The 15,456-nt window shown below is 38.6% G+C and overlaps 1 protein-coding gene across 1 annotated transcript; it reads right to left on the reverse strand.

The window, feature by feature from the left end:
- Positions 1 to 6,461: 6,461 nt before the first annotated feature.
- LOC118369514 (homeobox protein EMX2-like) lies at positions 6,462 to 12,286 on the reverse strand. Its single transcript, XM_035753947.2, has 3 exons — positions 10,627 to 12,286; positions 9,082 to 9,266; positions 6,462 to 7,621 (listed from the first exon to the last, which is right to left on the reverse strand). Exons 1-3 carry the CDS (start codon positions 11,012 to 11,014, stop codon positions 7,448 to 7,450), a joined length of 747 nt encoding a protein of 248 aa, XP_035609840.1. The 5' UTR covers positions 11,015 to 12,286; the 3' UTR covers positions 6,462 to 7,447.
- Positions 12,287 to 15,456: the final 3,170 nt, after the last annotated feature.

A 15,456-nucleotide genomic window follows, 5' to 3' on the forward strand; every position in this document is an offset into this window, starting at 1 on the left:
AGGTGACAGACATTCCTTACACAGATTTGAATAAAAGGTATGTAACTTCACATCAATTTATAATGATTCAATGTACTTTAAGCAGGACTATGGCAAAGTAAACACCAGTGCTTAAAATCTGAACACTTTAGGTGTTCTTCTGGTTGGAAACTGACTGGAAAAAGCTAACTATTGTGTTTAATATTGCATTCTAAACGCCTGTGTTTCAGATGAGAACACTTATTGGCAAATCCAAATGCCTAGTGTTTAAGTTTTAAACAATGACGTTTAGGTTATAAACGTGTCACGTTTCATGGTTATTCAGTGTAGGCTACAGTCTTGACCCAAATAAAAGTAGGCCCTATTAAAACATTAGTAAAAAGTAAGTCACAAAATCATGATAAGCTAATTTGGATAGGATGCTAAACTTAACCCCACAGTATTTGCAGGTGTATGTTATCTTAAAGTTAAAATGTAACTGTCGCCAATGATAGGTGTAGATGATTGGTCAAATAGGTATAATAACCCTCTGGGAAATGGGCAATTAAAGTTCCCAGGACTATGTCTTTCTTACTTTATCTTAAGGCAGTTGAAGAAAGTGTCATGCATTCAAATGTGAATATTTACAAATAAGGTGTTACTATAGGGCTACAGAAACGGTGGCAGTAGTTGTTGAATAAGCTAGACAGGGCCTAATGGTAATCAATGGTTATCCGTGATAATGAAAATTGTTTACCTCAGCTGATCTTATGGCCTATGCAGCACTATCCACCATAAAAAGTAATAATCCAAAAGATAGTTAGTTTGCACTTCTAGAATGGATAGGGCGTAACTGTCTACTAAATGTTATATAATCTTATCCAAATGAAAGACCTCAATCAATGTGTGTATGTGCGTGTATGTTTCCTCAGTTATATCAACTACATAACAACATGAAACCTTTGACACCTATATTTCACAACTATTATTTTGAAAAGGGCACTTAAAGTTGATTCAAAATCTCTGTTTTGTAGTTATTTTTCCATGTTTCCGGCATAGGCATCAAAACCACGTGATCAATATCGTTAGAAAAAGTCCGTGAACTATGCAGCCCGCCAATCTGAATAACAATCGGATTTTTTTATTTTTATTGTTGTGTTTGGAAAACATCCTCATCTCAATAAGCCTATCTCTGCACCATGCAAGCCCCCCTCTCGCCCCCCGCCCTCGTTAATAATAAAATGAGAAACTGTATCCGAGAAACTACAATGTTTAATTTATTATTATGTAAGCTATTTGGGGGGTGATTATATGGTAATTGCTCATTATTCTTGTATATTTATCGCTGTACCTTATGTCAAGGCCAAGGGAATTGTGTAGGGTTCATTCTCTCGTTTCAAGGATCAATTTCAGAAGCAATTTGTGAAACAGGACAGATCAAGTTTGTCATGACGTCAGATTCTGACAGTGCAACCGCAAGCTATAAGTATCAGCTCAAAAACATTTTCTTCTCTGACACGACTTTAGCCTACTAGTTGAGATGAGAATGTGAAATGGCAGGAGCTGACACTGTGTAGACTGCACTGTATACAATGTAAAAAAAAGTAACTACCTAACTCGTTATAGAAATTGAGTAGTGGCTATTCAAACATCTCCAACGGTCAGCGTATACAGTGAAACGTGTAATTCTAAAATAGTTTTTTGTGCTATGATGTGTAATTGATCATGGTGAACTGATATCAAAACCGTAAGACAAATTAATGAGACAGGCCAGTTCCACTATCAACAAGGTCATGTGTACGTACTAATCTTAGGGCTCTATTTAATCAGCATTGCGGAAGTCCAGTTTTACAGCGTGCTTGAAATTTAAAGGCAATGTTCCTGCTTTAGTTGAGACTACGTTCATGGAAAATGTTGCATATGTGGGCTCAATCGGAAATTACCCTTACATTTCTTTTGCGGAATATGTCATTCGTCAGATGTACAGATTGAATAGAGCCCTTACTGTCAGAGGCTAATGCAGCATCCTGTAATGCTTGTGGCTCTACCTCCAGTTACTGCAAGAGGAATAAGCAGTGTGCTTAACAATGCCTGATAAAATTTAAAATGGTCAAATACATAAAACAATGTTAAACATTAACACACAACCACTAACAATTAGCCTCCTAATCAGAACTACGTAGACCTACTGTTTACACTTGAGGAGAAAAAACTACATTTTAGTGTTCACTACAACAAATGGTGATGTTCAAGTAACTTCAATCGTTATAGTACAGAATACATAATGCAATTTACAACTTCAAAAGATACGGATGGTGATTATGCCTTCCGAGTGGCGCAGCGGTCGAAGGCACTGCATCTCGGTGCAAGAGGTGTCACTACAGTCCCTGGTTCGAATCCAGGCTGCATCACATCCAGTCGTGATTGGGAGTCCCATAGGGTGGCACACAATTGGCCTATCGTCGTCTGGTTTGGGCCGGGGTAGGCCGTCATTGTAAATAAGAATTTGTTCTTATCTGACTTGCCTAGTTAAATAAAGGTTACATTTAAAACATTTTTTTAAAGGTCACTTTTTTACTTTAAGTATTGAACACTGAAATACTTTGAGTTAGCAGAACTAATTACTTTTTTACAGCGTAGCTAGTGTCAAGAAACGTGAATGAGAGGACAGAAGTTGGCATTACCTAGTTTCAAGCAACGTGAATCCGAGTCGGACGGAAGTCGGCATGCACCACTATGGCCTAGGCCCTAGGCCTACCAGTAAATGCAAAAATGTCTTTAAAGTCTTCAAAAAGCGGATCATAAATCACACTTGATATAAGGCTGTACCATGCTTGCATAATGGTGATGAAAGGTAGCCTATATTTGTGAGTGCGAGTTATGAGTAGGCTATAGGGCCCGTGCTACTCTAACAAGAGCAGATTAGTCTCATTGCCTGTTTTATATAGTGGACTTCATCTAATGTGTGTTTGTTTTTGCAGATATACTTGTTTTCAGTGTTTAGGCTATAGCAGGGAAGTGCGTTATTGATGTGTAATGGTCGCCATCCAAATACCATTCACATTAGCAAAATCAGCGGACATATTTAGACCTACTAATTGCAGATTAGGGGGTTTGGGTCACTGGGATCATTTGATAGGACGGTTCTTTAAATGGCGGATAATAATTTCACGTCAGGTAAGTAGCCTAGACCTTTGGCTTACTTGCTATCCTTTCAGATGGTGTCAGAATCCATATTCCTCATCGAGTATTTAGCAGCCAGGAATGATCTGGCTATAGTAACTAAATAATAAACCCGAGCCATGGAGCTTTGATGATTGATCGTTTCCCAGTCCTTATTAAGGGCGGCCAAAAAAAACGTTAGCCTCTGTACCGCGGAGCAGCGCAAGGTTAAATAAGCGGGTCACAAGGTCCCCAGCACTCCTCATACACACAGCTTTATTGTTTGGGAAAGGAATCGATTGATACAGTATATGGGGTCTAGTATCTCATAACTTAACATTCACTGACCCAGAGCAAGTTTGAGTGGAGGTAGTAGTCCTACCGGAACCACTAAAGATTAACAATGACAAACAACGTCTTCACCTGCCTTGTTCAAAAAGACAGGTGCGCTTTCCTGCGCACATTGGTATTTTATCCCTTGCGTTGCTGCTTTACCTCAGTGAAAATGTAAAAATGTTAAACCCCAAGATATGTAAATCCTTGCAATTGTAGGCCTTGTAAAAAAAAAAGAGAAGGTCGAGGCTTTACGCACAGTCATAGGCCTATCCACAGACTTCTATGAAAAATATGGGCCTATCATAACCTTTATCACAAAAAAACACCGAGTTATGTTGCAGAAAAAGACACCAAATAGTGTGCAGTGTTAATCCAATAGCCCATTTGACGAATATATCCACTATAAAATAAAATACATTTCAGCATGTGTCATAAAGGCATGCAATGCACGGTTTGAATAGAAATGTCCTCCCCGAGCTCCAAATTAGCTCTGTGAATAGCCTGTATAGACCTACTTGTGTAGAAGTGCTAATGTATAGGCTATTCATGGGAACCCGTGTACATTTGAACAGATCCGGTTCTTCATTATAACATTTATTTAATTTCGCTGTATACAATAATCTGCCTTTAAATTCAAAAGACTGGCTTGTTTAAATCAAAAGAGTGTACAATTCATACAACGAGACCCAGTCATAATGAGGGGGCTGTCCTGCTTATTGAGGCACCGCGGAGGGAGAAAGTGCGCCAAATTTGTTTGCAGCGGATCAAGGCTCACCGCCTTCACTGCACTTTCTTTATCTTAATTCCAACTTGAAAATATATAATTATCTAGTTTGAACAGGACTGCTATCAAATCCTTCTTTGGGCAGGGTAGGGAGAAGCTCGAGTGGATTGCGCGCTCTGAGCCGCTCGGTGTTGCCGGAGATAGGAGTAATGAAGTTGTGGAGTCCGGAGATACAAAGGGCATTAACCTCATTAGCATGAAACCTTTTCTTCTAACTATTGTGGGACCTTTTCAGCCCTCTAATCCCCCTATTTCAAAGCTGGGTTTGTAATAAAGCTTTTAGGGTTTTTTCAAAGCTAATGGTATTCTCTGAAGATTCTTACTGCTGTTATAGTCCATGGGCCGATTAAAACTCCCCATCCATATATGGGGACCGTAGTTTGTATGTAGGCCTATAGCCCCCCCCCCACACACACCACCCCTCCGAAAAGCTCCTTTTCAAGATGTGAAACAATTATAGAAATAGACACTACACCTCACATCATACACTGTGCATGGTGGGGACTTCACATGTTTAGGAGATACATAGTGTAAATATAATACAGTTTAATTTTGCAACATTTAAAACAATTTGGTGTGCATTTTTCCCATGTGCATTAATTCATTTAATGGTTCACCCATTGATCGGGTTCCTATAAATATCTGGGCATTTGGATTGGAAAGGGTTAAAAAAAAACATGCTGATGAGCTAGTTTAAACGCCTCTCTCTAAACAGCCGGAAGCATATTGTAGTCAACTTTCCTGACAGTTCTTGACTATGGTGACACCAGTTACCAGAATGCAGCAGCCACTACTCTTAAACCGTTGGATGCTGTCTACCAAAACCCTTCGATTTATCACAGGTTGCGGTTTTAATACGCATCACTGCATCATGTATTAAAAGGTTAGCTGGTCCCCATTAAAGTCCTGGAGGTCACTTCAATATTCCCTTTCTGTTTACAAAACTCTACTACCCAAGCTTTCCGACTTACCTAACTTCGTTGTTGAAGCATAAAAACACGAGATACCAAACCCTTTCACAGAGTTGGTTAACTCTTGAGGTTCCTCGGATCTCCACCGAATTAGGTAAATCCTTTCTTACTTTTAATGCACCTCACTACTCAAACAATTCACAAAACTCATTACAATAGGATGTTCTAGTGTGGCTATGGTAATTTAAATGATTGACTGAGGATTTAGTAGTTGAGGAATATAACATTTTGTAGCTGAGCAATATAACCGTTTTTCTTAAATTGTGTTGTGCTCTATTTTTTTTTTTTTCTTTTACATTGTAGCGATGGCTGTTTTGTTTCCATATTGTATTTAAGTGTGTTACTGTGACCAGGGCACCCTTGTGAATGAGACATTGGTGTCAATGGGTTTTTCCCTGAATAAATAAATAATCAAATGTTATGTTTGAGTCACTTGTAGAAAAAAAAGACGTTGTTCTATTAAGCTCTTAGATGTAAAAACAACCAACAAATATATATAATGTATTTTTGCCGTACAAGCGTAATAGGCTAAAAAATCAAATGGGAAAAGCGTATACATGCGTTGACGCTGTTTTGTTTTTGATCAATTTGTGGGAAGAGCGCGTGTACGCATATCCCACTCGTGGCTGTCGGAGACAAGATTTTAAACAAAGATCTCATTTTGCTGCACATTGCAACCTTCCCTTATCGCTTCGTGAGGGGTAGTCAGATTGTACTAAATTATGTCCAACCAAGCCCCCTTGGATCCACGGATTAAGAGATTAAAGTGGACCACTGGGCAATGCATCCCCTTTCCCCCTCATATTACTCGCATGATAATTGCCTAAACTGATTTGCACTTTCACAAAAGCTCGTAGGACTCTTTGTAGCCTGAACAGACCAGACGCTGCCCCTCTAAATAAAAACGGATTAATGCAGTCTATCAGACTGAGGAGCAAATGAACCACCGGAAAAAACAACCATGCACTTGCCACAGACAAATTATTTTGGATTTTATAAGTTCATTTTAACAAGCCACATTGTCTGGATTTCTTCTAAAATTAGTCATAGGCCTATCTCAAATATAGGCTAATTGTGAGACTGGTTTGACGAAAATCAAGATATATGAAGCGGGTGATTGGTGGCAGCCAATAGCCTATAAAAAGTGTTAAATAATACACGGTTGAATTGAAGAGCGTAACAGGTCTCTTTATAAAATGTCAATATATGAAAGTTGATCTAAAATCAAAACCCTACTTTTACTCCGCGCGCAACATATTGATAAAACTTTATTGACAAAATATTAACAATTACATACTTCTTGGAAGTATACTTTGTGTTAAAATTGTAGCAAACTTAACACAAACACAACATTATTTACATTCTGATAAAAGAGGGTTTAACAGAAACATTAACTTTTAGTATCTCTGTACATGGATACGCTCAGTGCTTGACGTTTTCTCGCCTCTACGGCAGTCAATTCTTGCATTAGTCCTTTGTGGCAACTCTCACGGAAGGGTCAAATCCTGACAATATGCTCGTGACAGAATAACGGAGACATGGTAAAGCTTTAGGTTTAAGGAATGTCCTGGATACTTTCCCTTTAAGTACTTTATCTGTGGTTTGATAAACTTTTATAAAGTTTTCGAAATACATTTTCTTTAAAAACACTATAACGCAGCACTGCTACTTCATACTGTTCTCACAATCACTTTAACACGATAATCATTAATTAAAAGACTGCACACTTTGTAAAAAGGAAGAAGCACAACATCTCTGAGATTGAAAATAGAGTTAAAACAAAGTTGTTTTTGAGAAAATTATCAAATTAAAACAACTACCAGAAAGTCTACCATGCAATTTAAGTTTTACAAAAACAGTTGTGGATTTTGGTATCTTGAGTGGAAACGTTCATATTTAGAAACTTTCAGAAGTGCAAATGTCCAATGTGAATTGGAGATTAATTTTTGGGTGGTTCGTGGGAGATTGTAGTGGTGGGTTGATGCGTGGAACGTGGTCAGGTAGGTGGACTGCGATACTGTCAATCACTTTTGCCTGGGCAATTTGATATGGTTTGACAGACCCATGGTAGTGACAGCAGTGCCACCAATCGGATCTCTCACCCTCAGCTGCCGATCTCCGAAGAATCGAAATGTGACATTGGCTTTACCCTCTCTCTGTCTCTCTGTACACAGCATCCTTAGCCATGTCATCCTTCACGCCACACGGCTGTCCCAGGTTCAAACAATTTCGTATTTTAATCGTCTGAAGTTACATCAATTTCCTCCGGGCTTCCCGATCCTTGTTTAGTTGCGAGTCTCCATCGGTTTATGTGATGGGTCCCCTTCTTCTTCTGTTGCGAATCTGAACCCTCCTCCTCCAACTTTTGACGCTTGAACTTGGTTCTTCGGTTCTGAAACCACACTTTTACCTAAGGGAAATAAATAAAGGCTACAATAAATACCAAAATACTAAACAAAAGCTATCCATGTGCGTAAAGTTAGAATTCAAATAGCAGAATAGCAAAAGAGATACAAGCATAGACTATAAAAGGAGTGCAAAGGCCTAGCATTTTTGCATAGGCTCTCATAGATCGCTGTGTGAAAATTTGCCCAATGCTATAGGCCCTAAATTACTTACAAGTTAGGCTAGAAGTACGGTTATTTTCAGATGGGATATTGCCTAGGTCAAAAATGGCATGCATTGCATAATCTATTTTTTTAATAGTACAAACATAAGCCAATTACCAGACATTGACATCCCCTTGGTCGAAAAAAACGGGCGCAAACAGGCCCACGAATATGCAATGCATAACAAATAAATATAATTTAATTTCTAATAATTTCCCCAAAAAATGTAAAAGCCACATTGCTTGTTAATTTTAAGCCTTTTGTAAATTCATATCAATAGGCTAGTGGGCAATATTAATATATACAAGCCATCCGTCTGACAGCTTGGCTAGTGAGGTGCATTTAATGTGCTTTCAGTCAGCTAATTGAAGTGGGTGATGGTTAATTTCTCCCTCATTCCCCTCTGAAAGCCTCCGTTTAGAGAAGAGCCGGTGGTGACACTGGGACAAAAGACACCGACCGTTCCACAAGCTGATAGGCACAAATACGATCTTAAATATGGCCAGGGAAATTCATTGAGTCCGTCTCATTCTTTTTAGCGTGCCATAGATCCTTTAAAATGGTTAACTGGTTAACTGGTTAATTGCCCTCCATTTTGAATAGAAACCTTTTTTTCGCCAAAACAAAGTAATTCAACCCAACGAGGTTGTACAATGATCATTGATTTCATCCAACTAAAAGCCTCAAGGCCGATGGTGGTGTAGACATTTATTTTTGTATCTCTGAAACTGTGGGTTTACAGGTCAATCCAATAGTAGGCCTAATTTTGAAAAATGAATAAACGTGTGTTTTCATTCATATCATTTCCCCCCCTTCATTTCAATTTTTTAAATGGAATAACATTTAGGCCTGTGTGAAATTCCTGAATTTCACTTGCAATACGGATTAACCATAGCATGTGTGAAGTTTACCCCAATTGACAACACATTGTCGTGTTTTCAATAAATGAATAAATAATTCCCGTAATGTCACTTATGGGCTGGCATATGAATTTCTTATAAATAAATAGCCTATTCATAGAAATTTAGCATATTCACAGATACCGTAGCCAACACGAAAACAAGTTATTATTGTCCTATAGCCTAATGTAGGTAGGCCTACAGGCTATAAAACACCCATTGAAAAACACCCCACAAACCTTGTGCGTCATGTCAGGTCTGGTGCAACTTGACACAATCGTCTTTTAAATCCATCCCCTATTCAAAGTAGGCCTAATGCGGACTTAACGATACACTTGTGAATATTCAATTAATTTTCTTACCTGAGTTTCTGTGAGGCTAAGGGTGTGCGCAAGCTGTTTTCGTTCGGCACCTACGACGTAATGGTTTTTTTCAAATGCGTGCTCAAGCCGCAGAAGTTGGGAAGGGGAAAAAGCTGTCCGAATTCTTTTGGGCTTTCTGGCCAGTGCATTGTGCAAAAGGAAGCTCTCCGGGCTTGTTTCGTTACCTGAAAACGACAATGGGAGGGATATTAATTATGACCACTCTTACGTTGCAAACTGAGGCTAAAGAGATGATGATGCTATGCTCATAATTTGGCTATACCGCAGACTTGGGCCTTCTAACTTTTGACTAAAGTCTACGGCAACACTCAATTGAACATTGAAACCAATTTAGTCACAAGCAACACCTTGAATAATTTTAACAATAGCAAATTGATGCAGTTTATATTATTCAAATGGAAACAATAGGGCTATGCAGTGAATAAAATAAGCACCGTTTCGATACAGTCTTTGGTTATCCTAAAAACACTAGGCCTACACATACAAAATAGCAACACAATGGTCTACAATCACAAAGGGGCCTAGAAGCCTCTATAGCCTAACCCTTTTCAACTTTTCTTTTTAACATGAGCCTACAGTCACTGGTATACTGTAAGTATATGGTGGATAATTAAATAGACTACATTAGCCTAACATTTTGTTTTTGTCAGAATTACTATCAAGACCCTTATTAAAATAACCATTATGAAAACAGATCGTTCACTTATTATACAATTTGCATGGTGCATCCACCAGCAAAAATATATATAATTTTCTAATATGACAGTCCAATTTGGGGGACGATAAATTAATAGTGCGATTTTAAAATAGTGCATTGTGTACAATTTCGTAAACAGCAGTTTGGGCAATAAAAACATAGCCCACAAATACGACCCAATGCCTATTCCAAGGCACGGATGATTACAAAAAAAATTACACAGGCATCTATCAATGTAGTTAAGTTGATTTGCACTCAGTTTAAACATGAAGTAAATATCTAGGCCAAATTAAATCATTATTTATTTTTCAATAATCTTTTTGTTGTTGTTAAAAATAACAAGTCAATTAATTATATAGCCCTACACTTTCCAGTTGTAAGGTTTGATGCTTATTTTTGTTTCAATGAAATGTTTTAGACACTATAAAGGACTTTTTAAAAGTCCACTCTTTGCAATTCCTTTTTTTTTAAAACAAAATGGAAAATTATAGGCTATAGACTACCAGCAAAATACATTTGAACCCGTGTCACCACATTGTGAAATACTATGCCGTACATTAGGCTACTAAAAGTACCCTAGCCTATTCCAGTTGAACAGTGTTCGAATTATAACAGACAAAAACAGTTTGTAAAACTGTTGGAGACAAGGCGATAGCACATATATTTCCAAAATTCGATAGCTCACTGATATTTATCATTCGTTTCTTTATTCTCATAATTACATGTTATATTGGCCTACATAAATGCTATGGAACATCCAAAAAAAGGGCTTAACAGCATAAATATGTAATAAATGCGTTAAAAAGACAAATGTAAATTCAACCTACCTTGGAATCTGTGACCCAAGTACCTATATCTATGTATTAGCCATGGGTAAAAAGTTGAGGGGTCCCTTTGCTGGCTGGCAAAAAGATGGTGCGGACTATGTGAGGATGAAAGTGGGTGAGCCAACGCGTGTGGAGGTGGTACCGAATGAACTGGGACACCGGAGTTATTCTGATGTGAGACCGCCTCAGCGAACACCAAGTCCGGATTAGAGTAGACGCCCCTGCCGCTGGAATGAAACCCGTTCAGAAATGGATTCATTTGGCTGGAGTTTGCATAGCTCAGAGCTGCTGGTCGTATGGGCTCCTCAGACCTCGACACTGGTAGAGGATTATCCTTCGCTACCAACGATTCTATAGTAAAACACCTCTTCGGTGTAGGTTGAAACATGGTTTGATAGTCAAGATTCCCCAGCTTAGAGTTTAAGAGGTGCAGGCGTTCTTCGTAAAAAAAAATAGGTTACTACTCCACACCGAGAAAGTTTGTCAGCATAAATAACTTTGGAACGAAGAGTGCAGCAAGAATAGAAGCCAAAGTAACAACAAATCAACAAATAGCCATAAAGGTGGTCAACTGCGCCAGACAATCCATGGATGTGATCGGTTCCTCACCAGTTGTGCAAGCGATTTGTTAGTTCATGAGCCTAATTAGCGCTGGAGTCACATAAACAGCTTCCTCTGAAGCCTGTAATGGCATGGTGATTGGTCGCTGCTACTCGCCTTAAGGTTGAGGGAAGAGTCTTTAAGTGCGTCAATAGGAACAGGCACGGAGAGGCGGACTCAAGCAAAACGGAACGGATTCGTTCAGAACCAGATCTTCAGAACATTTTTACATAGGCTACTCAGCTGAACCAGTAGAAAAGCTCAAGGTACTTACGTTTGCATTTTTGTCTACCGATAAGGCCTGAGGACAGTCGGACTTAAAGGGGCCTTTATGTTTATCAGTGTTGAGTTTTATGTTGAAGTATGGGGCTAAGAGTCGGTTTAACATTCTTTGACATAAGTGTGATACGTTGTTAGTATAAAATGTAGCCTACACCATTGACCTGGGTGTGTTTACCAATAGCCACCACATAGTTCTGTTTAAATAGGAGTTGACCGATTTTACATTTTAGGGATACCTTTTATATTAATTTATATTTACCATTATTATGGTAATTACAGCATACCCAACTACATACCCTGGCCTCGTTTCTCCGTGTTTTCATTTTCTCCTATCAGTTTGTGATTAGTTAGGGGTTGAAGGCTCCCCAATTTCCATTGGCCGGAAGATTGGGACGATGCATATTGGATCCACACTATATTCGGTGCAGTTGGTTTGTTGTATTGACATATAAACGACCCATTTAATTTAGGCCTACGTAAATTACCCTAAACACAACTTTTTTTTTGCGTAGGCTAATTTCTGCTCAATGCAAGTCAAACATTCACTGACGAAAGGTTTATCATTTGTAATTTGAGGTTTACAAAGTGCATAGGAAGATACAGGCCTATACACACGCACGAGTTTAGAAATGTATTTGGTATGCCTTTCATTTTACCATTCATTTCGCGGAAATGTCTGTACCATAATAATAAATCCACCTGTAACATATAGCCTATTATATGCCGCAATAGGTCTCCATGTCTTCGTGATATCTTCATTATTTTGCTATTGCTGAATTCCATGAAAATGCGCATGATGGTTTTCTTAATCCAATAAAGGACCTCATTTGGAATAAGATAACTATGTGTTTCTTTTATTTCACTGTAGGTTTTTAAGTCACTGTCATAATTATGATGCTCATCTTCGGGGACATATGATTCAACCCACAAGTAGACTATAAGAAAATGCTATGGGTTGTGAGTCCAAATCTGCCCGGGCTATGAGTCTCTGTAGTTTAACTTTGTTTGCGATGTTCTGCTTTTATTAGATCTACGTGGTCAATCCGTCCTGCATTACTACAAGCCCATTACATTGATGGTACAATTATTATGAATAACAACAAATCCATTAAAACAAATGGATGATTATGATTATTAATTAGGTCAATTCATATTATGCCAAGGTTACACTTTTGCGAATTAAATCTAAGATTTACTTAAAAATATAAAAGAAAGGTATCGAAGGATGACTTCAGTTGAACACATTTTACGTCGGGACAGCTCATGTAGGCTTTAGAACCAAGTCGATCTTATGATAACATGGTAGCAAGCCATGGCTTGTACCTGAAAGCTGCACGCATTGTGTTATTTTAATAAATTATAACCCCAATAAGCATTTGTGTTGCACATCGATATTGCAACATTGCACCATTGTAGGCCGTTGTCTCCTTGCGTAGGAATATGCACTATTTCCCTCTATGTGCAGTGTCTTTGAAAAGGTCCTGTGCGTATGATTTACATTTGACCTGCTGTAGGCCTGATTTGCTTTGATTTATTTCATTCACGCTCGCAGTGCACAATACTGAATTTTGCAGAATGTACAGTTACAATTAGAGAACACTTAAAAAACACAAGATATTGCATTCAATTGAAAAGGTCCCATATGTCTTTTGAAACGTCCTGTGCATATGATTGACATTTTATCTGCCATAGGCCTGTATTGATTTATTTCATTCATACTCGCAGTCCGCAAGACTACATTTTGCAGAATGCACAGTGGCATTTAGACAATATAAAAAAAAAACACGATATATTACATTAAATTAAAAAGGTCCCATGTCTTAGGAAAAAATACACTTAAAAAAATCACAAAATCAAAGTCTGATGGCTGTGGCTGTGGTAGAATTGACCAGCCTTTTCGTCCTTGCGTTGATTTTGGACAGTCGGTTCTGGTTTCAGAGGACTCTGCCAATACTGTCTCCCTTTCTCTGTGGTAGGAGATCATGTGGAGGGTGGTCAGGTTGGTTCATGGCAGTGACCAATCTTACGGCTGCTTGCTCTCTCCGTGACTGTCGTGGTGGAAGGGTCAGTGGAACGTCTCTGTTTTTTTGTTATTATCTTGCTTGTCCTTCTCTGTACAAGGTGCAGCTTGCTGCTTCTTTGTGTAGCCCAACAGCAAGACATTGTCTGGCATACTCCAGGCATCAGATGGCCTATATATAATAATGGCCTGCATCAGTCAATGAGATAACGGACGTTTTGCAGTTACAGACTGATAAACAGTAGGCTAATGCATCTACTTCAGCACTAAGGCAGAATATTAGTGATAATAAAATAATACTAAAAAATATAACTATTATTATTATTATTAGTTATTATTAGTTCATCAGTATTATTTTCCAGAAATTATGATATTAATAGCACAATAATAACAATAGGCCACATGCCTATGTAGTAACGAATAAATATAGGTCTACTCGGTTAGATCTACTAGTGAATTGATGCTAAGAGGTAAATGAATAAAAACATTGTTAACAATATAGCTAGCAAGATTCCCTTATATTACACTGGTCTCATTCTTTGGATTGTTTATTATTGGAATCCATTCAATGAACCAGGGATGAAGGAGCGTTTCTCGTGGGTGTAGGTTCAGTAGGCTAGCTGTTCAAAACTGCGTCACCTACTGGTAGCCTTGGCAATGTAAATCTGTACTTACGCGGATAATCGTTTGTTTATCATAGATTTTTGTTGTTGTTGCAGTTTTTAAAAATTTCCGTTGCACATCTGTTTGTATAGTCCTAGATTATTTTGGTAAAACTCTTCTTTTTTTTTACAGCATCCATGAGGGATGGTTCTAAACCATTATGGTTCGTGCGACTTCTTGGTTTTGACCATAGAGATAGATAGAGGAATCTAGTACCCAAAAGCCTATCTTGTAGCATGAGCAGTGCCCATTTTGAAGTAGTCAAGTGGGTGGGACTTCCTAAGGGTTAAGGAAGAATCACATAATTCCATCCGGGTTATCAGGGGGATCATCCAATGATTTATAGATTTATACTTGTGTGCAAACATTCCATAACGTCAAGTGGCAGTAAATCAAATCACATTTTATTTATCACATGCTTCATGAACAACAGGTGTAGACTAACAGTGAAATGCCTACTTACGGCCCTTCCCAAAGATGCAGAGAGAAAGAAAATAGAGATATCATAGAAAAGTAAAACACGTTATAATAAAAGTAATAATAAATACAAAATGACCAACGATAACTTGGCTATATACACAGGTACCAGTACCGAGTCGATGTTCATGGGTACGAGGTAATTGAGGTAGATATGGACATATAACTAGGAATAAAATGACCTATTATAAACAGTAGCAGCAGCGTATGTGATGAGTCAATAAAAGTTAGTGCAAAAAGGGTCAATGCAGATAGCTCGGGTAGCTATTTGGTTCACTATTTAACTAACTATTTACAGTCTTATGGCTTGGGGGTAGAATCTGTTCAAGAATCTGTTGGTTCCAGACTTGGTGCATCGGTACTGCTTCCTGTGCAGTAGCAGACAGAACAGTCTATGACTTGGGTGGCTGGAGTCTGACAATTTCCTGGATGGCAGGGTGCTCGGCCCCAGTGATGCACTGGACTGTACGCACTACCCGATGTAGAGCTGGTTGCCAAGCAGTTACCATACCAAAGCGGTGATGCAGCCAGTCAAGATGTTCTCAATGGTGCATGGTGTAGAACTTTTTCAGGATCTGAGGGCACATGCCAAATATTTTCAGCCTCCTGAGGGGGAGAAGACATTGTTGCACACTCTTTACAATTGTGTTGGTGTGTGTGGACCATGATAGATCCTCAGTGATGTGGAAACCGAAGAACTTGAAGATCTCAACCCGCTCGACTACAGCCCTGTCGATGTGAAATCGGCCAACCTTGGCTTTATACCTGTTCAAACAACACACTGCAGG

This window comes from Oncorhynchus keta, chromosome 36, assembly GCF_023373465.1.
Source record: "Oncorhynchus keta strain PuntledgeMale-10-30-2019 chromosome 36, Oket_V2, whole genome shotgun sequence".
Lineage (NCBI taxonomy): Eukaryota > Metazoa > Chordata > Actinopteri > Salmoniformes > Salmonidae > Oncorhynchus > Oncorhynchus keta.

Excerpts from the sequence above, each read along its gene's own strand:
- LOC118369514 (XM_035753947.2), bottom strand. The coding sequence starts at position 11,014 with ATGTTTCAACCTACACCGAAGAGGTGTTTTACTATAGAATCGTTGGTA. Across the intron at positions 9,267-10,626 it reads CTTGGGTCACAGATTCCAAG|GTAACGAAACAAGCCCGGAG; the intron begins GTAGGTTGAATT and ends TGTCGTTTTCAG. Across the intron at positions 7,622-9,081 it reads TTAGCCTCACAGAAACTCAG|GTAAAAGTGTGGTTTCAGAA; the intron begins GTAAGAAAATTA and ends TATTTCCCTTAG.